Raw genomic sequence first — 25,487 nt, 5'->3', positions numbered from 1 at the left:
AACACATTCGCCCTTTCAATAAGCAAGCTGCCTCATCTTATCCGGGACGACGGATCGAATCGGCTCCGTTTCTCCCCCAGACGCCCTCCAGCAAGTCAAGCACGCCCTGAGCGCGCCTCGAGTGGACTCCTTGTACGGACACACTGTCATGACGGCCAGACGGACCATTCGACACGACGAGGACCAAGCGCCAGCGGGTACACGACGCACAGTGGGCCAGAAGACCTGTGGAGGCGGTCAAAATGCTAGACGAGTTTTGAGCTCCTGATGAGTCGTTAGATGAGACTCAAACCGAACGTGTGACCCCATCAATGGATTCCTCTCCGAACGAGGAATCCATTGATGGATTCCAACGCACGGTTCGAGTTCAGATTAGCGACTCAGGACTTTCGGCCGCCTCCACCGGTCTTCTGGCACACTGTGAGTCGCAGTGGCACTTTTGTCACACTGCATGCTAGTGCGATGGGTGCGACAAACCATCATCACACCCAACACAGGGGGTCCTTGCCCTCTGTTTTGTCAATCGTCCAGCCTCGGCGAATTTTCATCGTGGCAATAGAATTCCCTTACTTGATCTCGACAAACACATCTAGGGATGGGATCACACTTTTTTGAGCACAAGGGTGCTCTGCCAGCAGAAAAAAAAATCCACAACGATAACAACAAAAAACAACTAGCCACCTTCAAAAGACGGAGAACAGGACATTAGTTCTAGCCCTAGCAGGTGAGTGTACTTGCTCACACACACAAGCGAACACACACACACACATGCGTACGGACCACCACCGCGATAAACTGTCTTGATTTACGGTGCAAAAGGCTTCGGCTTCAGCTTCGCGGAAAATAAACACACACACACACACACACACACACACACACACGAGGGGAGCTTACGAGGCGGGCATCACTCCTCGAATCAGCAGGATTCCCATTTCCTTACGCCCAAGTACCCGGTGCCTACGTACCTAGCACCTCCGCCCGCCACGCCACAGCGCGGCCACAGCGCACCATCCCCGTTGCCAAGACTTGGCCTCGTATTCGCAGGTCGTAAACAGCCGCACTACAGGCCACACACACACACACACACACACACACACACACACACATGGGGTGGTCCACTGGGCCGGGACGCGTCAAACAGAAAATAGGACTCTGTGAAAGTGAGTGAGTGAGTGTGTGCGCGCGGGCGCGTTAAAAAAAATGGCATACCGCGCACACAAGAACACAGTATATTACCCTTCGCGTGTTTGTCAAAACGGGCACAGCCCCCTGGCCAAGGCGATGATAGCCGCGTGCCTGGATACACCGTCGTGTCTTTGAGTGCTTCACACACTCACCACACACACACACACACACACACCACACACACACACACACACGAACGAGTAGCAGGGGAAAAATTGATTAATAGCGGTATACGCCCCCGTGCCGGCACCGCGGAGCGGCACGCTGGCCAGCCTGAGGCACTTTATTCCAGGTCAGGCATACATCCCGACAGCGTAGCACGGCGTAGCGCACCCAACGTACGAGGTCACGGCTCGCAGCACGCCAGCCAGCGAGCGCACAGTGGGCCAGAAGACCGGCGCAGACGGCCTGAACTCTAGACGCGTCCCAGAGTCACTAAACAGGACTCGAACCGAACGTGTGGCCCCACCAATGGATTCCTCGTTCGCAGAGCAATCTATTGGTGGGGTCACCCGTTCGGTTCGAGTCCCGTTTAGCGACTCTGGAGCTCAAAACGCGTCCGGGATTTCGTCCGCCTCCACCGGTCCTCTGGCCCACTGCGCGGCCCTTCCAGTGGGGGCGAAGGGCCGCAAGGGCCAGCACCGCGTTGACCGTCGTGGCCTCGATGACGAAGACGACCGCTTGCAATTAACGATAACAAATGACTGGCACCCAATGAATGACACTGGCGTTTTCTTTCATCCTGCGGCCCGATAGTCCGGCGTCTGCTCCGCTGTGGACTCATTCCGAGAGTCGTTTTCGTCGCTCTGTCTCTCTCGCACTCATGGGGCGTCGCGTATGGGTGCGAGAGAGACAGAGCGACGAAAACGACTCTCGGAATCAGTGCGATTCCGCGCCGACGTGGCCGCCGATGTATCGGACGGGTCGGACCGTGTCCACCGCCTCGTACACGGAAAAGCGAGCCGAGAGAAAAACGAGCGGGAAAGAACAACTTACGTCAGGGGGAGGTTCCTGGTTCAAATCCCGTCCCTTGTTTTGTTTTTCTTCGTAGCGCACGCGCCGCTGGAAAAGTTCCCTCGCGGTTCCCGCAGGCGCTAATCCCAGTGTGCATACAGGCCGCGAGGCAGTCCTGGAGGCAGTCCTGGAGGCAGTCCTGGAGGCAGTCCTGGAGGCACTCCCACAGCCAACAACGAGCGCTAAACGCCCCAGTTACACCGCCCTCGAACACGCACAAAAAGGGCGGGTGCATTATCTTCCTTTTTTTTCAATTATCCCAGGGCTTTTCTTAAGAGTGGCCGGCTTCTTCACTGAATCAAAAAAAAAATATTCACGTTCAGGTTTTTACACATGTATGATGCTTGTATGACTTAAGGAAAATAATCCTTAGAAACATTTAATTTTTGATTGGATTATAATTTTTCAAAATCAAAACCCCCTTTTTAGAGTTAAGTGCCAGGGTGTGGTCTATGTATTAGTAAGGCGTACGTTGGAGCACGCGAACAGAGTTTTCAATAAGCGTCTCCTTCCAGTGTCTGAGTTCCTTTTTTCGTTTGGCAAAAAAGGCGGGGGTGCCGCTGCTGGTCACGCCTCAGCCCCGGCGGCCCGGCCGGGTCCAGGCAGGCCAGCAGACTCGCTCTGTCTCTCTCGCACCCATACGGGACGCTCCATGAGTGCGAGAGAGACAGAGCGACGAAAACGACTCCGGGTCCAGGCCCAGGTCATGCAGTTCCGCGTTGTCTTCGTGATACTGGATCGATACCAAACGGCAGGCAGCCCGAGCGGGCCGCGCGGGCCGGGCAGGCTGCACGGTGGCAGTGTAGAGTACTTCCGTCAACCAGATGGAGACACGGACAGGAAAAAAAAAACAGCACGGCAGCGAGGCGCCCACTTAGCGGCGCGAGCCGCCGCCGCCGTTTTTGCTTTTGTTGTCATTGTTGTAATTTTTTTTCGTTTTCGGACGGATTTTTCGTGCCATGCAGGGCACTGCTTGCATTGCACCACATTCCAGGCGTTTCTCCGCGGCGACCGCCACTTCCAGGCAGAGGGGAGGACGTTTCCGTGAACCACATCGCTTAGCATGGCGCGGCGGCGCGGCGCACAGTGGGCCAGAAGAGCAGTGGAGGCGGCCAAAACTCTAGACGCGTTTTGAGCTCCAGAGTCGCTAAATGGGACTCGAACCGAACGTGTGACCCCACCAATGGATGCCTCGTTCGGAGAGCAATCCATTGGTGGGGTCACACGTTCGGTTCGAGTCCCATTTAGCGACTCTGGAGCTCAAAACGCGTCTAGAGTTTTGGCCGCCTCCACCGGCTTCTGGCCCACTGTGCGGCGGCGCGCGCCAGGCAGACAGGTGTTCGCTCGAGCCCCAAACGCCGCCCTGCATTCAAATCGAGAGGAAGCGCGTCATCGGCGCTTTTACAGTACACAACGCGCACCGATGAGCAGAATGTGCCAAAAATGCGTCGCAAAGACACCAAAACTGCTGTAACTTCCTCGCAAATTTATATGTAGAGCACTATACTAAGGTGCAAACGACACGTTCCACAAAAAAAAAATCCACCGACCCTTTTCTCTTCCGTGCATGCAAGCCAAAGCACGCCCTTTTACACACACACACACACACACACACACACACACACACACACACACACACACACACACACACACACACACACACACACACACGAGAGCTCGCCCCGCCAAGACCAAGGCCCCCGTACCACGCCCTTCGCCCATGACTCTGACAATGCCAATAAAATCGGTCGTTTAAAACTGCATTAAGGCCCGGCTAATCGTAGTGCAGCGTAGGGGAAGGGGAGGGGGGCTTGCGAGCAGTGCACCAGCCGAATAGCGCAAGTCGAATCTCGACACGGCGGGGTCTCTCTCTCTCTCTCTCTCTCTCTCTCTCTCTCTCTCTCTCTCTCTCTCTCTCTCTCTCTCTCTCTCACGCACACACTTCCGCCAATCCCCTGACGAGCGCAGCGGGCAGTCCGTCGCAAAAATTCAGCCATGTTGCTTGCTAGCAGCACTACCGCTAGAGGAGATCAGCCTTCTTCTCCTTCTTCCTCTCCTCGGGCAATCGCGATCCCATCCAGACCAGCAGGCCGATTCTGAGTGGAGCGGCCCGTCGGGATGTCTCTCTCGCACCCATGTGAAACCACCCCATGAGTGTGCGAGAGGGAGAGAGAGAGAGAGAGAGAGAGAGAGAGAGAGAGAGAGAGAGAGAGAGAGAGAGAGGCAGCCTGCAGTCCGGCGCAACAGACAGCGCGGTCGCCATCCTCCTCCTCCTGGGGTTCGGTTCCGATGTTCCGATCGCGGCCGCGGCGGCCCGGGCGGGGCCGGTCCGCAAACTGCCTGCAAGGGGCCAGGTAACTAGCACTGTTCCTGATCAAGTTGTGATTTTACGTATAACGTCCGGTTAATTTCTCAACACGTGGTTGTTAAATTACGTAAAATGTTGTAAATTATGTAAATTTTTTAATGAAGGTCTCTACTTGTTCAGTTTGTCTCATGCGAACGAAATACAAAAAAAAAAGGTTTTAAAAAGTTTCTTGTGAGTTTAATATGTTTTCTTGCAGTATGACGATTTAATCAATTTATCGCAGGGCGATTTCTTCCACTTCTTCGAGGAACAGATTTTTAGGGTGTAAGTGCCTGCCCTCAGCTTCAGAGACGGCCCCTGCTCATTATGGGTCGGCGGCAGCATCTCGGGGTAATAATGACAAACGCCCAGCAGGCTTGGCGTGGCGCGGCGTGGCTTGGCGTGGCGCGCGATTCAAACGTCCGATCGCTGCCGTGCGCTGGGGCAGGCAGTTTAATGGCTCTGCTGCCTGCCCGGTCTGCCCCGGCCGCCCTGGCCGGCCCCGCGCACGATACACATGTCACCTGCCGCCGAACAGCAAAATGCGTATAGAGCGGCCGAAGGGGGAAAAAAGGCATCCGGTGTTTGCGCCACCGCCATTCAGCCGGGTGAATCCGAGCATTCCTTGCTGTGGGGAAGCGAGGCTCGCTCGGGAAAACGAGAAAAACGCACCGACTTTCTGATAAAAAGAGCGAGAGCAAAGTATGGGCTCCCCGAAGGACCCTCTGTTTCACTGTAAAACCGCGCGCACATGCTCACGCGCGCGCGCGCACACACACACACACACACACACACACACACAGTAAAACACTTCCCACGCGCATCCCCGACAAAGCAACAAAGTGCAACACGCATACGTCGTAAACTTGGCGCTCGGATTACAAGAATCATCGGCGCGGTGCACAAGGGCGCAACTGGCGTACCAAGACGGGGCCCGGCCCGGCCCGGCCCACCCCCATGCCGCATCGCATTCACGAGGTGACAACAACTCTTACAGGAACGACAATACAGTCAAAAAATGAAGCAAATCACACACACACACACACACACACACACACACACACACACACACACACACACAAAACACACACACACAAACACACACACACAAACACACACAAAACACACACACACACACACACACACACACACACAAAACACACGCGCGCACCAGGGATGGTTTATGCTCCAGGCAGGCAGCCGCCGCTAAATTGTGCGATGAACGTGATGAAATAACTCGCGAGTGGTAAGCCCTTTAACGGTGGCGTAGCGGTCTGCATATATGAATGGAGGGCAGACATCGTTCACACGAGTCATTCATATCGAGAAAGGGAGAGGGGGGGGGGAACAGCGGCAGCGCCTTCGAACAAGGGCACTGCTGCACACGGAAGCGCACGAGGATCAACGAGGACCACTGCAAAAAAAAATGTGTATTTTGGTACGGAAATGGCTTAGAAATAGTGCAGGAATTGTGCAGGAGTGGTACAGGAGTGGTACAGGAATGGCACAAGAATGGTACGGAAACGGTGCGGAAATAATATGGAGAATCTTCACTGTACAACATTTAGTGTGTGGAACTATCCGTGGTCTTTACAAGGATCTCATGTAAACAGGTACGTAAAACTTCTACGAAACGAAACTGTCGGAAGCATATTCGGGTAAATTATTGACCTCACATTTTTTGGTAACTTTTCTTGCCTTTTTCTACAACCAGCAATGGTACAGCAAAAAGTTGTCTCGAATTAAGACAGGAGAAAAGGCGGATAAGAGTTTCATTTCTGGGCCAAAGTCATTGCCGACGCTAGATAACTGATGACAGTGACACACTTTTCCTAAAATACGTCGATAAGCCGAAGGACCCGGAAGGAGGCCGGGCGCATCGAGCAAACATGGGTGCATCCTTCACGACTGGACGATAGGCGTTCTACATTCATGAGAATGAAAGCCCCATAATCAAGACTAAAATTTTTGACGAGGTATTCTATATCACCAAAATTTGGGTGTGCACGATACGGTGAGGTTACAAATGCTGTACTGCAAAAACCTGACGAAGTGCTTAGAGCATATAAGGCTAAGATATGCCCCAAATACTTTAAAAACCCGCTTGCAATTTTGAATCAGGTGTATCCTACAGGCTCAAAAAAAAAAAAAAAAAAAAAAAAGCTACTTCGTGCCTAAAAAAAACTAACAACAGCTGGCTTGTGAAAAAACCTAAAGCGTGAAAAAGTTTGAAGGTCCTGCGTCACACCGGAGATCCCTGGCGCATGTGGCATTGTGTCACACCCACTGTGCGTGCGCACGGGACTTTGCCCACTGAGTCACGCCGACGGACGACGCCAAAGCACACACCGATATGAGCGAGGGATTAATTCGTGGGCCCTTTCTCTCCACCGTAAAACGGTCACGCGAAAGGCGGTCGCGGCGCGGCGGGACGCATTCGCACGGCACACATTGCGAGTCTAATTGGCAAGTCGCAAATAGCAGCCAAATTATTTCTTCACGTTTGGGAAAATTAAATGGCCTAAGGGGACCGGTCAATCTTCAGACTAACTCTGCTCATTTCTCTTAACGAGATTTAGACTTTGCAGACAGAGCAAAGGGTGTGCTACTTTTCGCACTCATTGCACGCGCCCAGTCTAACCTCCCTAACCTACCGCCCACATACATTTCAGCTGAAAATCACCTGGAAGTAGGCAAAAAGCGTGGTTGAATTGAGTGTGGCAACTCACTACACTCACAAATTGAACATAATTTTAGTCAGAGGTAGACGCCTTGTTGTAAAATCACTTTTTGGTGCAAATGCTGATGGATCGCAACAACTAATTTCTCTAGCTTTAGTGGTCAGAAACAGGCTAAATTTCTTTAGCTTTAGTGGTCAGAAACAGGCTAAAAACACGAATCTGGAACGCATCGTTTTTTGGGTTTCGGCAGCGTGAGCGTTTGACCAACCAGAGTCCCTTTGTTTTTTGTTCACCCTCACGCTACCCGGTCGTGGCTGGAATGTACGAGTGTATGTGTGGGTGAGTGTAGGTGTGCGTGTGTTTGTGTGTGTGTGTGTGTGTGGCTATCGGGCACAGGCCTGCTGCATATTTCGGATTCCGATTAGCGCAATTTTTAATGGTCAGGTAGGGAAAGGTACGTATTTGGAGCGGCCGAGCCGAGCCGAGCCGAGCCGAGCCGAGCCAGGCCGAACCGAGTTGAGCCGAGTTGAGCCGAGCCAGAGCGCTCGGCCGTAAACTATACGGTGGGCGTAGCGCCTTTTTCGCGTAGATAAGGGAACGCGAATTGCCGCGGTATCGCGAAGCGTGATTTGCGGCAGCCGGCCCAGCCAGGCCGCCCTGATTGCCAATAACTAACTCACACTTTGGAAAATGACACGGCGCCCACTTTTCTTTTCCGCCGGGGCGGCGCGGAGTCGAACCACCGACCCGGCGACCGCAAGGCGGCAGGGTCGCGGCCCGGATTGCTCTAGTGCAGCCTCGTTGTGGAACTAGCGCGACATGGTCACCGGCCGCGCGATGCATTCGTCGCTCTGTCTCTCTCGCACCCCCGCGGGGACGCGCTGGACGCTCCACGAGAGCGAGAGAGACAGAGCGTCGCGGGCAGTGTGGGAGTGGCAGAGAGCCGTGCCCGTGTGCGGCGCACGATGGATCGCAGATCACCCAGACACACGGCGCGTTGCCATGTCGCAACGCACGGCCAAGTTCATGAACACCAACGAGCTCTCTCTCTCTCTCTCTCTCTCTCTCTCTCTCTCTCTCTCTCTCTCTCTCTCTCTCTCTCTCTCTCTCTCTCTCTCTCTCTCTCCCTCTCTCTCCTCCTCTCTCTCTCTCTCTCTCTCTCTGTGGCAGAGCGGACTGTCCGGTCAACTCGCGGCGGCCCAGCAAACAACCCTACAGAGCACGCATTAGCCATTCATAAGCATGTCAGGCACATTGAACCAGATCCGCGGCCCACAAACACGAAATGTGCGTCGTCTATTTCAATACAAAGGGACTCCCTTTCCAATGCCAAGGCGCCGTGGCCGGGCTTGAGACCTTAACCGACCCCAGACCTAGATTATGCACACACACACACACACACACACACACACACACACACACACACACACACACACACGAGAGAGAGACTGTAAGTCATACCCCGGTCATGATGATACTCTGGTCATGGTGCTTGGGCACAGCCGCGCGGGCCGCAGCCCAGAGAGGCAGCCCGGCCGGGCCCCCTCGCGGGCCCCGCCCCCATCCGCCTGTACAGCGTGTTTCCAAAGGCCGACCAAAGGCGGACTTGGGCAAGCCAGCAGGCCGGCCGTGCAACACAGAGACCCGCATGGTAATCGGCCGTATGCACGAGGAGCGCGCCAGATTGCATATCGGGGGGCCTGACGCGAGCCAGACCCGCGGCCTACCCGGCGGGCGGCGCCACAGTGGGCCAGAAGACCGGTGGGGGCGGCCAAAAATCTAGACGCGTTTTGGGCTTCAAAGTCGCTACATGGGACTCGAACGAACGTGTGACCCCACCAATGGATTGCTCTCCGAACGAGGAATCCATTGGTGGGGTCACAACGTAGGTTCGAGTAATGTTTAGCTATGTTAGGGCCCAAAACGCGTCTAGAATTTTGACCTACTCCACTGTGCAGCGCAGCCCTCGAAACGTTTCGATTATCGACCGAGAATCGACTAACGTGTCGAAAATCGAAAAACGTGATGAGCGTCGATACACGTTTCGTGCCTGATTCTTCCCAAGGACTCGAACCCTTCACAACACAACAGTGCCAAAAGGATGGCTCTTGAAACGGGGATTTCATAGGTACCATCACGCGTTTGAACCGAGTCCATAAAACGACGTTCTGGAGCGAGATCTCGAAAACGTGCCCGCCTTGCACCGCCTCCTCCAAAAGGTGTGTCCGTCCGTCACGTCGCGGCAAGCGGGTCGCGTCTAGCCTCGCGTCCAGCAGCCGCAGTCGACTTCGCTCTGTCTCTCCCGCACCTACACGGGACGCCCCACGAGTGCAAGAGAGACAGAGCGACGAAAACGACTCTCAGTCTGCCGCAGTGGGCATCACATCCTCATCGCGCCATAGCGGCCAGCCAATTACAACGAGCGCGCCAAGTGCCGCACTCACACACTAAGAGGCGATGACCCACGCCGCGGCGGCGCACCGACCGCCGCAGGCGGGAAAAAAAGAGTGCCGGCCGGCGGCGGGGATCGAACCCGTGACCCGCGGGGCCGCGTGCAGTACAGTGCAGTAGCGGCGCGCATGGCCTGCGCGACCGGCCGGGCTGGTCCAGAGGGAACGGCTGCTGCCCGGCGAGCCACGACTGACCCAGTAGGATAATCCCTGACCTAGCTGCAAAGGACGAAGGACACGCGTGTGCGGCTGGCCTCCTTTTTCGCGCCAAAAATCGCATCCTGCCTCGACGCGCCTCGCGGCGAAAGCCGACCGGGAGGAAGAAAGAAACGCCGCGGATTTACGACGATTTGTCCGTTTATGTATGGGAATGGGGCCCCCACGGGGGCGCGCGGCCAAACAACAACAAAAACAACAGCGGACGAGCAATTAAACGGTCGCCACCTAATTGAAGTCTGTCTCACTCACTCCCGTCATTTCCGGGCATGCCCAAAACGCCCAAGGTCGCTCCGTTACCGCGCGACCGGCTTCAACACCGCGGACTGAAGACGACCCACAGTGGGCCAGAAGACCGGTGGAGGCGGACAAAACTCCAGACGCGTTTTGAGCTCCAGAGTCGCTAAATGGGACTCGAACCGAACGTGTGACCCCACCAACGGATTGCTCTCCGATCAAGGCATCCATTGGTGGGGTCACACGTTCGTTTCGAGTCTCATTTAGCGACTCTGGAGCTCACAACGCGTCTAGAGTTTTGTCCGCCTCCACCGGTCTTTTGGCCCACTGTGCGACCCCGACTGCATGGCGCTTCCCCGACAGATGCAGTTCTCCGCTGCTCCGCGGACGACGCTCGGTCGGCGGAGGAAACGGAAAGGGAGGTCCAAATAGACGGCCGCGCGCCGCGACACAGTGCTTCTCTCCCGCACCCGTGCTGGCCACACCGCGAGTGCGAGAGAGACAGAGCGACGCACTGCGGAGTCCGCCCGCAGCGGAACCATGCACGACGACGCCTCGCTCCCCCAATTCTGGCGTTTCCGTTGAGCAGCCGCCACTCCTGTGGACGGACGCCCTTCGCGGCCTTGACGCCGACCCCACTCCGTGCGAAAAAAAAACACCACACACACACACACCTACACACACACACACACACACACACAGACGTGCACGCACGCACAAAATCATCATCCTGACGGAAGCGACCAGCGCCACCTTCATTTTAATTTGGCGCGGACAACAACCGACAATCAGGCTTCGTCCACGGCGACAGGGACGACGGCGACACCCAGGAGCAGCAGGAGCACCAAATTGGCCGACGCGCCCGGCCAGGGGTTTGGCCAGGAAGGACCTGGGTGTAGACTGGAGCAGTCTGCAGTCAGTCCGGCTGGAATCAGTCTGGCTGGAGTCAGTCAGTCTGGCTGGAGTCAGTCAGTCTGGCTGGAGTCAGTCAGTCTGGCTGGAGTCAGTCAGTCTGGCTGGAGTCAGTCAGTCTGGCTGGAGTCAACCAGTTTGGTTGGAGTCAGTCAGCCGCTGCCGTTAGTAAGCCGCTGGAGTCAGTCTGGCTGGAGTCAGCGGCTGGAGTCATTCTGGCTGCAGTCAGTCCGGAGTCAGCTCTGGGTTCGGTCTAAAGTAAGTTGAGAGTACTAAGTCTTAAGTCAGTGTTAGCGGTGAGCCCTTTCGGAGTCCACAGTAATGAGTCAGTCTGAGCCAGTTCGGAGTGGCTCCAGAGCCAGTCTAGAAGTCAGCCCAGAACCAGTGTCTAGAGCAGGTCTAGGCAGAGGCACTGACCCGCGCAACGTGCGTTTCGCAACCCCGGGGCGTGGCGCCTGCCTGCCAGGCCCCGCCAGGCGCTGCAGTGCAACTAACTCAATTAAGATACATCAACTCATTAGGCGCCAGCCTTGCGGGCAGGTGCATCGGCGTGCTGCCTGCCTGCGGATTACAGAACTATTCAGATCATGCGACACATCCTCGGCCGCCTGGCTGCCAGCCCCGTCCGTGCGTCCGTCTTTCCCACGAAAGAGGTTTTCCGTTAATTACTCGACGCCCCTTTATCGACGCCATTGTTTGCGATTTCTGTCGACAGGTGACAATCGTGGGATGTTGCACCGCCTGCTGGTGCCGCTTACTCCACCGCCATGACGAGACGGACAGACAGACAGACAGACAATTCAATTCAATTCAATTCGTATTTTATTAAGAAAAACTTAAACAAGGCACTTACAGATAGAAACATTAACATAGTAATCATAAACTGCCTAAAACTAGAAAAAGACAACCCCTAAGCATGACTGCTTGTCAGGGGTGGATTTGCTGTCTTTCTGTCATAACAATCAATAAAAACAAACAAACAAAAATCTTTTACAAACAAAAAAATCTTTTACAACTTAAACTCCACCTTTTTTTGTTATTTAGATTTTTCAATTGTTTGCACTTAAAAAATATTGTTTTAATTTTGTTTTCATGGCACTTTGACTTTGTATATTCCTTAAATCTACTGGCATCTTATTTAGTATTTTTGGCACGACCACCTCTGTCAGTCTATCACCATACTTATTCATACCTATCTTATATTGGAAACTCTCATTTCTCGTTAAGTACCTATGTTGCGCTATATTTCTAAAATCTTTCTTAAAATAATTTCTTTTTAAAATTTTTAATTTGTACAAATTTTCTAATGTTAAAATATTATTTGGTAATGGAACTCTTTGCTTTTTCTTCACAATCTTTACAGCTCTCTGCTGTAATGATTTAATGGGGAGCAGGTTTGTATCCGAGGCAGATCCCCACACTTCAAGCCCATAACTCATGACTGATTCAAAGAGGGCTGTATAAGCCATGTTTACTATGTTATGTGGGGAGCAGTTACTTAATTGTGATAATTTATACAGGCAACACCTCAACTTCCCTCTTAGCATTTTAACATGGCTTTTCCAGTTTAGATGTTTAGACAGACAGACAGACAGACAGACAGACGTTACGTCTGAACCACCAGCATCGCACAGCGACGGCCAAACTCCAAAAATTTTAGCCGCTCCGCGCATCCGCGTGCTCCAGAGATGCGGTGCCGGTCCGGACTAGACTGTTCACAAAACCGCGGCACCTTCTACGGACAACGCTCGTGTGTGGTGTGTGTGTGTGTGTGTGTATGTGTGTGTGTGTGTGTGTATGTGTGTGTGTGTGTGTGGCACGCAGTACTGGACGGCCCCTCCAGGAATAACACCTCGAGAAGATACAGTGCAGATCCAGAGCGGTGTGCAATTACAGACACTGGGCCTACGCGTCGCCGCTATGCGCTCCGGCCGGCTCCAGGCAGGGCTCCAGGCTCCAGCCAGGGCTCCGGCCCGGCCGGCACAAGCCACTTTGGGAGCGACAAGGTGCGCACCACCACCACGCTGGCCGCGGCAGACCGACTCCGAGAGGAGTCTTCGTCGCTCGGTCTCGCTCGCACCCATAGGGGACGCCCCATGAGTGCGAGAGAGACAGAGCGACGAAAACGACTCTCGGAGTCAGTCTGCTGGCCGCGGCTGGCCCGGCCCGCGGTGGGCCCGTTACAACGACTGCCCAAATTACACCGCGCTTCCGTCTCAGTCTTTTCGCTCATGATGTGAGAGGGCCTTCTCAAACTAGACATTTTTTTCGTCTCTCTCTCTCTCTCTCTCTCTCTCTCTCTCTCTCTCTCTCTCTCTCTCTCTCTCTCTCTCTCGACGTATCTGGCCGTGCGATACTTCTCCATTCCTAGGCTCCAGTGGCGCATGACGAGGACAACGGTGTGTGTGTGTGTGTGTGTGTGTGTCGTGTGTGTGTGAGTGTGGCTTCATGTGTGTGTGTGAGCGTGGCGCTCGCACGTCCGGTGGGTGAGGGACAGTGTGATGACACGTCATGAGTCACCACGCCCCCAGCGCGCTGTGCCGCGCTGGGGCGAAACGCCGTGCTGGGTAGGCCATCCCGGCACGCGCGCCAGCCGATGGGTTGCCTACGCCGCATTACCATAACTATTAAGGGCTAGACCAAACACGATCGTATGCCACTTCGGGCCCGACACATGCTCGCCTGCGCTGCAAAACGAGACATGGTCGTCCTTACTAAGGTGACGCTTTAAGGGCTAGACCACACACGATCGTATGCCACTTCGGGCCCGACACATGCTCGCCCGCGCTGCAAGGCGAGACAGGGTCGTCCTCACGGGCTAGACCACAAGGCGTGTGGACCGCACGGCGTTCCGAGTTCCGACTCCAAACTCGACACACCAAAGTACACCCGTTCCGGCCCTGCCGCGGCCGTGCCGGGCGGAGCCTGCCTACGTCGAACACGGAATAAAGATAAGGGCCGTTGTGTCCAATCTAGCCTTGATAATAATCCGATTAACGAACAGGTTGGGGAATGGGCCGTTTGGGGCTCGCGCGCTCGCAAGCCGATGCACAGTGTCGTGGAGGGGCTCTTGTTCTTGTTGGACTTGTTGTTGTTGCTGTCCGCGAGTGTGTGGGTAGCGTCGCGAGCCCTGCGTCCGTCCAGCCGCACCTGCCCGATGGGGCTGGGTGGGGAATTCCAGACTGCTGTCCACTACCGCCTCTCGTAAACATTGTAGGGATACCCGAGGGCGCGACACACACACACACACACACACACACACACACACACACACACACACACACGCACACACACATTCCTTCATTACTACTTCCGAAAGCAACCTACTCTTTCTTTCGCCTTAATAACGCGCGCGAATAACAAGATCCGTTACCATTGTGCCTCGAGAGTGCGCTTAATAATTTTGTTTGTGTAGAGGTGCGTATGTGTGAGTGTGCCGCGAGTCCAGTGCACCCTCTGTGTATATGAGAGAGAGAGAGAGAGAGAGAGAGAGAGAGAGAGAGAGAGAGAGAGAGAGAGAGAGAGGTGCGACGCCCTGATCCAAGCACGCAGCTCGCCGCGCCGCCTACCGTGTCACATGCTATCCTTCCTCTGCGCCGAGAGTGCAGCGCTACTGAAATATTCTCCATAAATGAACCTAGAATGAGATTGCAGCCGCCCATGATGAACCTGTTATTATGAGGTTCCACCAGTTCTCCCACGTCATAGCTCCTCGTCTTGAGCGTATATTGGTGGACAGAGCCAGAGAGAGAGAGAGAGAGAGAGAGAGAGAGAGAGAGAGAGAGAGAGAGAGAGAGAGAGAGAGAGAGAGAGAGAGAGAATTAGAGAGAGAGAGAGGGGGGGGGAGGGGGAGCAACGGCTCTGGATAACAAAGCCCCCGCGGATGAAGCCTCTCTGGGCCGTGGTCCGGCCCCGCGCTTGACTCAGCTCCACCCAATAGAGGACTGAGCAACAAATCCGCCGTGATCCCCTCAGAAGAGTCTCTCTCTCGCACTCACGGGGCTCTCCGTAAGGGTGCGGGAGAGACAGAGCGACAAACCGTTCTTATGAATCGCTGGGTAGGCCGCATCTCTGCCCCGCGACGCCGCCACGACCCGGCTTGGACTCTGACGGTCGCTATCTCAGACAGACAAATCCATTTTTGCCGCCCCCTCCTCGCCTCGGCGTCCTCGGGGACCTCGAGGTGGCACAACGGTTGAGATAATGCCCGGCAAAATAATGGGGATAATGACAATGAATGGGTAGAACCCGAGCGACGGCGGCGGTGTGACAAGGACGAGCCCAGTGACGGGCGGTGTGACAAGGACGCAGCGTGTGTGACGGACGGTGTGACAAGGACGCAGTGTGTGTGACGGCCCGTGACGAAGGCCTGCGGCCGTCGGGTCAAAAACTAATCTAGACGTTTTCTACACCACGAAGGAAAAAAAACGCTAATAGCGGCGAAGCTGTCCTGGCTTACCTTTTGCTCTGATGTCATACGCGTCCGGTGTCCTGGAAAAAAAATAAAAGCACAACGTTAGCAACGCCGACAAAGAGGGGGGGTACACGACGGGGGGTATGAAACATCATCATCGTCGTCCCTCCCAATTACACTAATGAAATTCAGCCAGCATCGCCGTTTTCGACGCGATGATAAACCGTACCGTTACAGTACGCAACAACACAACAGCGCGGGAAAGGCCCGCGATTAATATCGATTTCCGTGAGAAAGGGCCAGCCAGGAAGTCGTTCATCCCTTTACATTGTTACACGCACGCACGCACGCACGCACACACACACACACACGCCGAGTCTCCTTACGAGGATCAGCCGCCTGCTCAATCCCGTCCGCCATTTCTCATTCATTACACAGTGCATACGATTGTGACTGACAAATGCCTCGTCCAGTTTTTCATACCCGCTTATGCAAAAAAGGCAGCGCGGGCGCCCAACGTCGCCGTGCGTGCAAGCGCGCGCTCGTGCGCGTACGCGTGCGTGAGCGCGCGGGGCGGCAAAATTCAAATCACACGCCCGCATCTCACGTCCGAAAATCCGACCAAAAACACGGCGGGAGAGCTAACGGCGAGTCCGAAACTAGTCCACGCCTGACCCCGTGGCTGCGGCGCTGCGGCCGGGCCTGCCCGCGGTGCTAGCAGTGCCGGGGCTGGCAGTGCTGGCCCGAGGCGCACCGACTCCGTACAAAGGTAGCCCGTGGCGGTCCCAACGAATAAGTTGGCGCACTTCACAGCGGTCTGCGAGCGAGAGAGAGAGAGAGAGAGAGAGAGAGAGAGAGAGAGAGAGAGAGAGAGAGAGAGAGAGAGAGAGAGGCATAGAACTGGGCCATAAGGCGGTGCCAGTGCCCGGCCAGTGCCTAGGGGCAACCCTCTCCTTCCTTTCATTATATTCCCCACTTTTTGTTCTTCAAATCGAGAAGAAGAAAAAAGTGGCTCGCTATGAAAAACAGTTTGTTCTTGGCAAGGAAATTTGATTAACTCATCATGAAGGTCAATGACATAAAAGTCTTAACGTTTATTTGCTGAATAGATAACTAGTGGGCTTTTGAGGATAAGATTCGCTGCCCTATCATAACTAGACAGTTATCTCTACGTGTCCATACAGCAAAAACACCCTATTTGTTTTACGCTTTTGTTATCAATTTAAGTTTTGTTTAACGAACCTCTGGGTTCGAACGAAAACAAAGCTCCACTCGGCGGCAAACCCTTCGGCGATTCCCTCATTATCTTCTAAGTCGGGTCACTTGACGGGACGCGGCCAGGGTCGACAAATCGAGAAAGGACGGTGCCGTTCGATCATAGCTCATCAAAAACCACTAAACGGCGATTCGCAAGCTTCGCAGGCTCGGCAGGGTTCGCAAGTCGAAGGGCGCGCGGCACAGCGAGTCTGCAAAGAGCAAGCCAGCGGCGTCACGGCGTAGTGACTCCAACAAGCAGCTCGCCCCGAGCCCAACTGATCTTGTTGGCAAAATTAAAACACAAAAAAACATCCTTTGAAAAAAAAAAAAAAGATTCCGGCAGAGCTCTTATTACAAAAAAGTTGCTGTGTTCGATTTTCTTTTTATAAACGCAACGCGAAGAACGAAATCGTGTCGGCCAGAACAATTGACGAATAATTGCTACGTCCCAGGCCCATACTCTTCCGCCGCAGAGCAAGTATTCAATTGAATCGACATAAGCGGCCATATTTATTACCGCAGGGTTCGTGGGAACATTTTTGCAACGCGGAAAGCGAAGACAAAATGGAAAAGAAGTAATGCACTCTCAAAACCTTACAAACTATTTTGTGCCTCAGAAACAAAGTATTCAGAGCAAAAGCCTTCGTACAGAAAAAAAATCTTTACAATTTACCAGCTTTGTATAACGTATAATAGTTTGTGCTATACATATGTTCAAAAGTAGAGTTTTAAGCGTTGACATGGAAAGGTAAACAAAAGGCAAAGCCTTTTTTCATAAAATAATCAATTAGCGAAAAGTTACCTTCGCGACCAGATTCTTTCAAGAGAGTACTAGATCGCAGCAAGGACGATCCGAGGCACGGCGCGCTGACCGCATAGCGGCTTTGAAAAAGAGGGCGGGACGCAGCCGGCGTGGTCCGTAAACCAGTCCGCAGCATTTCGGTGCAAGAGAACTAGATTATTTACAGAGCTGTGGTTTGAGGGTCGGTTCTGCATCGATTTCATTGGTCAAGGATTGAGCATGACACGAGCAGTTAAATTGTTCACGGTAGAAACGGTACCTGGTTTTCCCAGGAAGCCTGGTTAAGACATAGGCGATTACCAGAAAGTTCCTGGGAAAACCAGATACCGTTTATATCGTGTTAAGGCTTTGTTGATGCAAAGTTCACCGTCGTCACAAGGCTGCAATCGTGGTTATCACGGACGAATTTGGGTAAAAGTTGATGCTGTTTTGTCGCAGGACTGTCCTCGCACGGGGCTCTGTTTCCAGAAAAACAAGCGCCCGGCGCGTCCAAAGCAGTCGAACTTGGAAATTCAGATCCACGGCCACTACGTCCACGCATCAGTGCTATCGGATTGCCATTCCGAAGCAGTTTCGCTGCCGCGCGGTACCGCGGTCACGTACTCTACGTGCGGGCGGGGGAGTCGGAGGGCCGCCTCCGAGGGCGCGGCGGCGAGGCAGACTGCCTCCGAGAGTCGCTCTGTCTCTCTCGCACCCACAAGGGACGCCCCATGACTGCGAGAGAGGCAGAGCGACGACTCTCGGAGCGAGTGCCGCGGCGGACGCGTCCCGGCACACCAACCGCCTATTACGGGAGCGCGGTGTGCCGCCAAAGCGCGGCGCTATTCTTTCCAATATAAATACATCCAGCAATCAGAAGGGCTTCCTTAGCGGGGTAGCCCACTAATTGCACCGTAATCAACAGTGCCGGGGCAGTGCCTGGGCGATGCCGGGCGAAGGGCAAGACATTGACACTGCGCTCTCCCACCACTTTCACAACAAACTGCCACAATACTTGACGCATTTTTGTTTCGCACTCTCAATTTCCAGCCGATAAATGTCGTGCAGCCGTAATACTAGGCTAATTCTCCGCACTCTTCAACACAAATCTGTCATAACACAAAGAAATTCGTCCGTAATGAGAAGAAACTGGTCAAAAGTTACTGAAAACCTTCTGTCACACATTAACATCTTCTCTGTGCTGTAATAATGCTGAGCTATTTGTTCATTTTCCGAAGAAAAAGCTGAGTAGGATATTGGCAGAACAAGTTCTTTTTTCGAGCAGGACGCGAATCTTCGCCCCTTCCAAGAAGTCGCGCCGACAATAATTTTCACACTGATTTGTTCTTTTTTTCTCCTTTACCGTTGGCAAAAGGCGCATGCGCCTCCCGGATCCCGAGAACCGTGCAAATGAGTGTCGTTAAGTAGCGCGACATGAAGTCATTATCGGATAAGGCCGCATTGGTAGCGGCACACCGTGTGGCACACCGTGTGGCACACGCACGGCCAAATTGGGCACCGCGTCCCGCTGCAGCGCGCTCCAGTACCAAACGAGCAACGCGGGGAAGGAATCAGGGAGGCACTAGTGCAGTGATTCCGAACCCTGGCGAGGACAGCCTTGGTACTTGGACCAACAAGTCTTTGGAACTAGATCTGTGTCATGAGACTTTGGACTTGGATCCATATCACAACTCTATAAAACTTGGAAGCGCATCACAAGTCTTTGAACTTGGAAGCATATAACCAGGCATTGAATTGTGGACTCATAATGTGCCGAGAGGACCAACACCACTAGTCTTTGAACGTACCCACATCACAAGCAATTGAACTTGAACCCACTTCAAAAGCTATTGAACTTGAACCCACATCAAAAGCCATGAACCTGAACCCACATCAAAAGCCTTTGAACTTTGGACCCACAGCACAAGTCTTTGAACTTGGACCCACATCGGAAGTCTTTGAACTTGGACCCACGTCACAAGTCTTTGAGCTTGGACCCACATCACAAGTCTTTGAACTTGGACCCACAACACAAGCCTATGAACTTGAACCCACAACACAAGCCTTTGAACTTGGACCCACATCCTGGGTCTTTGAAATTGGATGCATACCACGAGTCTTAGGGACACAAGCCCTTGATCGCGGACAAAGCGTACTTGAACCACGAGCATACTTGAACTCCGAATGCCTCCATTGCATAAAACGAGTACTATGCGAGGCTTGCGCTCCAAAGCGCACACGCCCACCGCTCTGAGCATCGCTCGCCTGCATCACCGCCCCGTCGGCGTGCGTGCCCTCAGCGCGAAGCACAACCTTGGCGCAGATCACTTTTCGCTAATAGGAATCATCCAGCCGAGATCTTGTCACTGGCCGGGGTCGGCAGGCGTGCGCAAGCGCTAAGGACAATAGGTACCTTCGGGCAGTATGCGCCAGCGCACTAGCTCACCCGGCATTACCATATCAGATGCCAAGCCATGCGAGAAGGGAGTTCAAATCTGCGTTTCAATGCCCGCTAACCTTCGCGTAGCTTCGCGTAAGCGATGAGGCAATGTCATGCCGCGCTGCACAGCGGCTCTGTCTTATAGCGGCCCAGAAGACCGGTGGAGGCGATCAAAATCCCGGACGCGTTTTGAGCTCCAGAGTCGCTAAATGGGACTTGAAACGAACGTGTGACCCCACCAATGGATTGCTCTTCGGACGAGGAATCCATTGGTGGGGTCACATGTTCGGTTCAGTCTCATTTAGCGACTCTCAAACTCATAAGGCGGTCTTCTGGGCCCACCGGGCGGCGGCTCCGGGAGACCTGCACGCGGGGCGCGACCCGAGCTCACGCGCCGACGATGTCTCAATGCAACGTCCGCCTCCAAGGTCGCAAAACGGACTCATTATTTTTCGAGCCATGCCGGAGCCATGCCGGAGCACGGACGGGAAGAAAACGAGTTGAAAGCGAAACAATCTCGTTCACATCAGGCGGGACAGTGGATGAAGGATGGTGCGCAATTTTCAATCAGCCAATCGGCAGACCAGCTCGGGCTAGCCGCGCTGGCTGGCTGGCCGAGCTGGCTGCAGTACCGCCACTGGGGGTTCCGCCGCGGCTGCGTCCGAGGAGCCCCGCCGTTTTTTCCCCTTCATCCTCGCCGACCCAGCAGACTGACTCCGAGAGTCGTTTTCGTCGCTCTGTCCTTCTCGCACCTATACGCGACGCCCCATGAGTGTGAGAGAGACAGAGCGACGAAAACGACTGACGGAATCAGCCGCAGAAAAATACGGGCCGCCTCGCAAGTAGCCACAACCTGCTCCAGACGTAATGCATATTGTTTATTGATAGTGGTGACGGCATGGGGAGCACGTTTATTTCCACCGGCGAAAAAAAGCCCCAGGAATTCGCTAACGAATCATTTCCCTTCGCTTCGCGCGGCTTCGCGCTGCAAGCCAAGCTAGGCTAGCCGTTACCTCACCGAGGGCTTGTTAGTTCGATTGCTCTACAAGCTGCCAGCAAGCGGTGACGCTAATTTACGGGTCCACTTGTCCATTCAATGTTCGCGCTCCAGACATTGTCACCTGGCTGTGTGACCGCGTCTCGTGCCTTCGCCTGTCTTTGGCCGTGCCAAGCTCGCAAGTCAGGGAAAAAAGGTTGCAGTTCTACCCCCTATAGGCGCCAGCCCGGCCCGGCCGGCAAGTCACAACTTTAGTGCCTCCGCGGGCGTCTCCATCAGCGCCACCATTGCGCGCCAAATTCGAGCCCCATCCACGCTGCGGGCAGTCTCTGCAGTTTACTGGGCATCGGTCCGGACAGATTGCGCGCCGGCCTGCCAAGTACAGTCGCAGCAAGGAGAGGCGAGGCTTTTCTCGACGACGGAGTGCACCCACAGTCCAGTACGTACACTCTCTGCGTTTCTAGAGCAATCAGAGAGTTGCAGGACTCCCGGACCGGATCAGCTCTAATCCCCACTATCCCCCCGAACACACACACACACACACACACACACACACACACACACACACACACACACACACACACACACACACACACACACACACACACACGGACTTAAGTAAGTTCTCGACTCGTCAGGGCCGGCCATTTCTCAAACAGTGCCACCGCACGATTCATGATCCGCTGCAACCAAGTGAAGGTGATATCACGCGCCGCTGCAGCCCGCCGCACCGCAACGCCAATTGCAAGATTAAGATTTATAAACGCTTCTGGCAGCAAACCTCGTCATCCCCTCGTTTGCCGACGGATTTACTCCCCCTCCTTGACCGAAATTCGGGTGGTAAGGATTGAGGCCTCCCCGCCCGAAAGCACAGTCTGAATGTCTTGCGGTGGCTGCGTCAACATATTTGGTGAACATTCACTCCACAATACTAAATCAATTCATCAAAATATCCATGAAGTACAGTGAATTTCCTGAAGTTAGTTTTACATCCAAACTTTAAAAAATTCTCACCATAATATGCAGAATTTTCACTTTACGACCCTTAGTGTGCAGAGACATGATGACTCTTTCAGCGTCAGTGTACCGTAAAACTTGGATGTCACTTAATGACACGGGCACGGGCATGGATTTTCGCCACAATTACAAGATGCAAATTTCATCACCAATTGATAACACTGGCATCAAAGCTCCCGTAATTTTCGCATTGGCGTGGCAACAGTGACATCCTCTGGCTTGATGAGACCTCGGATGAGCCACTTTGAAGGAACGTCAGCCCTGTCAACGCCATCAAACGGACAGGCAAAACTTTCGCAGTGCTCGCCTCACACTGATAAATTTTTTTTCCGAAAATCCAGACTTTTCTAAATATGCAGAATCGCCTACTTGAAATTCAGACCAAATCCTGGTCCGAAATTTTGAGACTGAAATAAATCTTAAACTTTCAGGCTGCTCGTAGTCTGAAAAATTCTGACAAAATTTTCTCAATTTCTCAATTCTTTTCAAACTTCGGGGCACGCGCACGCATAGAGTTCCCGCGAGCCGCACCCGTTACGCAATCCGAATTTGCCACGAGGAACAAGGAAGCTTCGCGATGTCCCCTCAATGGACCGCGATAAGCGGGGAAGGTTTTGTCGGCAGACTGATTCCGAGAGTCGTCTTCGTCGCTCTGTCTCTCTCGCACCTGTACGGGACGCCCCATGAGTGCGAGAGAGACAGAGCGACGAAGACGACTCTCGGAATCAGTCGGCAGCATATTAGTCCGTCCGGACGGCCGGCCAGTCGGACTGCAGTCAGAGTCACCGCGTCTTCAGGCAGCTGCAGCCACACTGCTGCACAGCCATCCGATGAAAGTGCGGGCAACGTGCGCACACTGTAGAGCGGCCCGCCACACTACAATCGGCTCAAAAGATGCGCGTGAGTGCGAGACACGGACACACTGGGAATCGACGCGAGCTGCCACGAACCGCCCCCTTTCTACTCCCATCCACACAAAGCAAATCACGCTCGCCCGATATTTTTTTTCTTTTAATCGAAACTTGCAATGCAACGGTCGCCTGCTGGAAACGTGGGAGCCAGTATTGCAGGTGTGTGCGAGTGTATCGTAATCTACAAATTCATCTCGTCAACCCTTCACTCTAGTTTCTGGAAGACTTTTCTTCGTAATGCGAGTGAAAATAAAAGCTTCGTATCAGTATGACGATTAAGAGCACAGAGTGACATACGACCTGCAGGTCGCAGAAATTTCTGCGTGGTCCATACAACACTAATAGAAACCTTAGTTTTATTGCTCCACAGCATTTCTCCATAGAAATTGGGGTATAACCGTCACAGACCTCGAGGACGCTCACATTCTCGAGTTTGCAAACAAGTCTCTTCACAGTGTGTCTCGATTTGTAGTCACAGGCACGCTGCTACTGCTACGCAGTACCTCTGGAGCAATTAACGACCATTGTGGCTTACGTGAAAGCGAGGTGGGGTGTGACCAGAGGGCGTGGCGACAGCCGCAGCGACAGCGCACTGTAGGGTCACCGCATCGCGCATTGTTTAGCGCGGTTCGTCTGCCCGGCCTGACAACACCCCCTTCCCCCTCCCCGCCCCTTTTCCCCGCCAGCCATGGATTCACACTTTCGCAAAGCGTATCGCAGCCCTGTGGTGCAACAATGCAACACGTATGCAACACTCCGGAAGGGATTGCTGGGGAAGCTCAGCATAGGGACACACACACACACACACACACACACACACACACACACACACACAGTTGTGTCGTAGCGTGACGTCGAAAAAGAAACGAGTTGAAGGGTTGAAACAATCGCCTCGGACGAACTATGACGAGGACTCGTCGTCGCGTCGACCGTCGTGAGACAGAAGCCTCCGACTTCTTGCTGTGGAAGTTTCAGGCGGACAGCGAGGTGGGTACACCAGAAACCAGATGAACAGCATCAGGAACGAGTAAGTAAGGTTTTAGTATCATCACATCCTGTCACCCTTACGTTAGTAATGTGCTCAATGTACTTTATTTTATGATTTTCTTTACTCTTTTATTGTAGTTTGAACTTTAATTTTCTTTCTCCACTTTTTTTACGTTGTGAATTTTACCAGAATTTATTTTGATTAAGTTTACTACAACCATTTTTTTAGGGGAGCTTTTATCCTTCCTGTCACAGTGTTTCAAAGTTTCCTTCTGTTTTTTTTTCTTTCCTCCATCCCTGTTACTCAGCTCGTTGTAAAAGACGCGCCATCCGCACGAAATCCGCTAGTTCGGCGCTAACGACGCGTCCACAATCACCACGCCGAGGAGGAAGATGGAACCGAGACCACCGCCCGCCTCACCGCCGAGGGCACTCGGCCACTCCACCGTGCCTTGCCGTGCCTTGCCGTGCCGTGCCGCGGGAATGCCGCGCGACGATTAGCAAGCCCCTTGACGGCATCGCGGATGATGAGTGGCTCACAATGGTGTTAGTGCGACAATGTCTGGCCTTCCTTCCGGCCGTCCTGGCTGCCGAGAACCGAATGGCAGCAGGACACTCTGCGGCAAAAAGAGGTCGAAGAAATCTATCCGGATAATTTTGCCCATAAAAAGTTATTTCATTTTGAAGCAAGCACCCGCGACAAGGAGAAAAAATGGTTTTACCGTCTTTGAGTGGAGAGCCAGCTATGACAAAAAAGGTATTTTACTCTTTTCCGAATAGAGGCCAGCCGAATAAGATGGCACTGTAGTCTTACGGTGAAAGGCTGCACTAGCATATTATGGTGGAGATTTTCTCCGTAATACGAACGAAATTCGCCAAAATATCTATTAGGTACAGTGAACTCTCATATGTTATGAAGTCAGCTGCACCACCATAATATGGAACATTTTTACCATAATATGGAGAATCTTCACTGTACAACATTAAGAGTGTAGATTAACCCACCTTGACAAAAAATAAAAAGGATATTTACATAGGACTTCATGCTAGCCGCTTAAAAATTACAACAAATGAAAAATTGGGACGCACTGTCTGTCTCACACTGCCACCGTCACTCAATCATAAATTACGAAAAGCGTTTCTCCGATAAATAATAACGCGGCGACACTCTGGCACGCGACTCATCCATCGGGCAAAAGCCGAGCCGAGCCGAGTCCAGCCGGCGCCAAGCAAATGGGACGGGTAGGCTTAGGGACGTAACACCTCCGAAGCCGCGTCGCGTCGCGTCGCGCAGTGCCATCACCGCTACATATTAGGCTGCGCGGGTCGAACCGCCACACTTGTGGCGCCAGCAGACTGATTCCGAGAGTCGCTTTCGTCGCTCTGTCCCTCTCGCACCTTCACGGGACGCCCCCATGGATGCGAGAGGGACAGAGCGACGAAAACGACTCTCGGAATCAGTGTGCTGAACAGCGAGGAAAGCGGGCCGGCTCCAAATTTGGCGCCAAAACCGAATCGCGCGTCGCCAAACACGAACAGACAGGGTGACAAACGCGACACACCGCAAGGAGAGGAGGACCGAAGCTGAAAGCCTGGCAAATGAGGAAGTTGTTCGAATCCGCCTGCCAGCGCCGCCGAGCG

At 53.5% G+C, this 25,487-nt stretch overlaps 1 protein-coding gene across 1 annotated transcript in view; it reads right to left on the bottom strand.

Annotated features, from left to right (window-relative positions):
- Window positions 1-25,487, bottom strand: part of LOC117639553 (protein spire) — a 162,269-nt gene that overhangs the window by 107,358 nt on the left and 29,424 nt on the right. Inside the window, 1 exon segment of the mRNA XM_034375338.1 lies at window positions 15,502-15,533. Within this exon segment, the coding sequence (XP_034231229.1) occupies window positions 15,502-15,533 (32 nt within the window).

This window comes from Thrips palmi, unplaced genomic scaffold (genome assembly GCF_012932325.1).
Source record: "Thrips palmi isolate BJ-2018 unplaced genomic scaffold, TpBJ-2018v1 HiC_scaffold_11, whole genome shotgun sequence".
NCBI lineage: Eukaryota > Metazoa > Arthropoda > Insecta > Thysanoptera > Thripidae > Thrips > Thrips palmi.
This window is presented reverse-complemented; position numbering and strand designations above follow the sequence as displayed.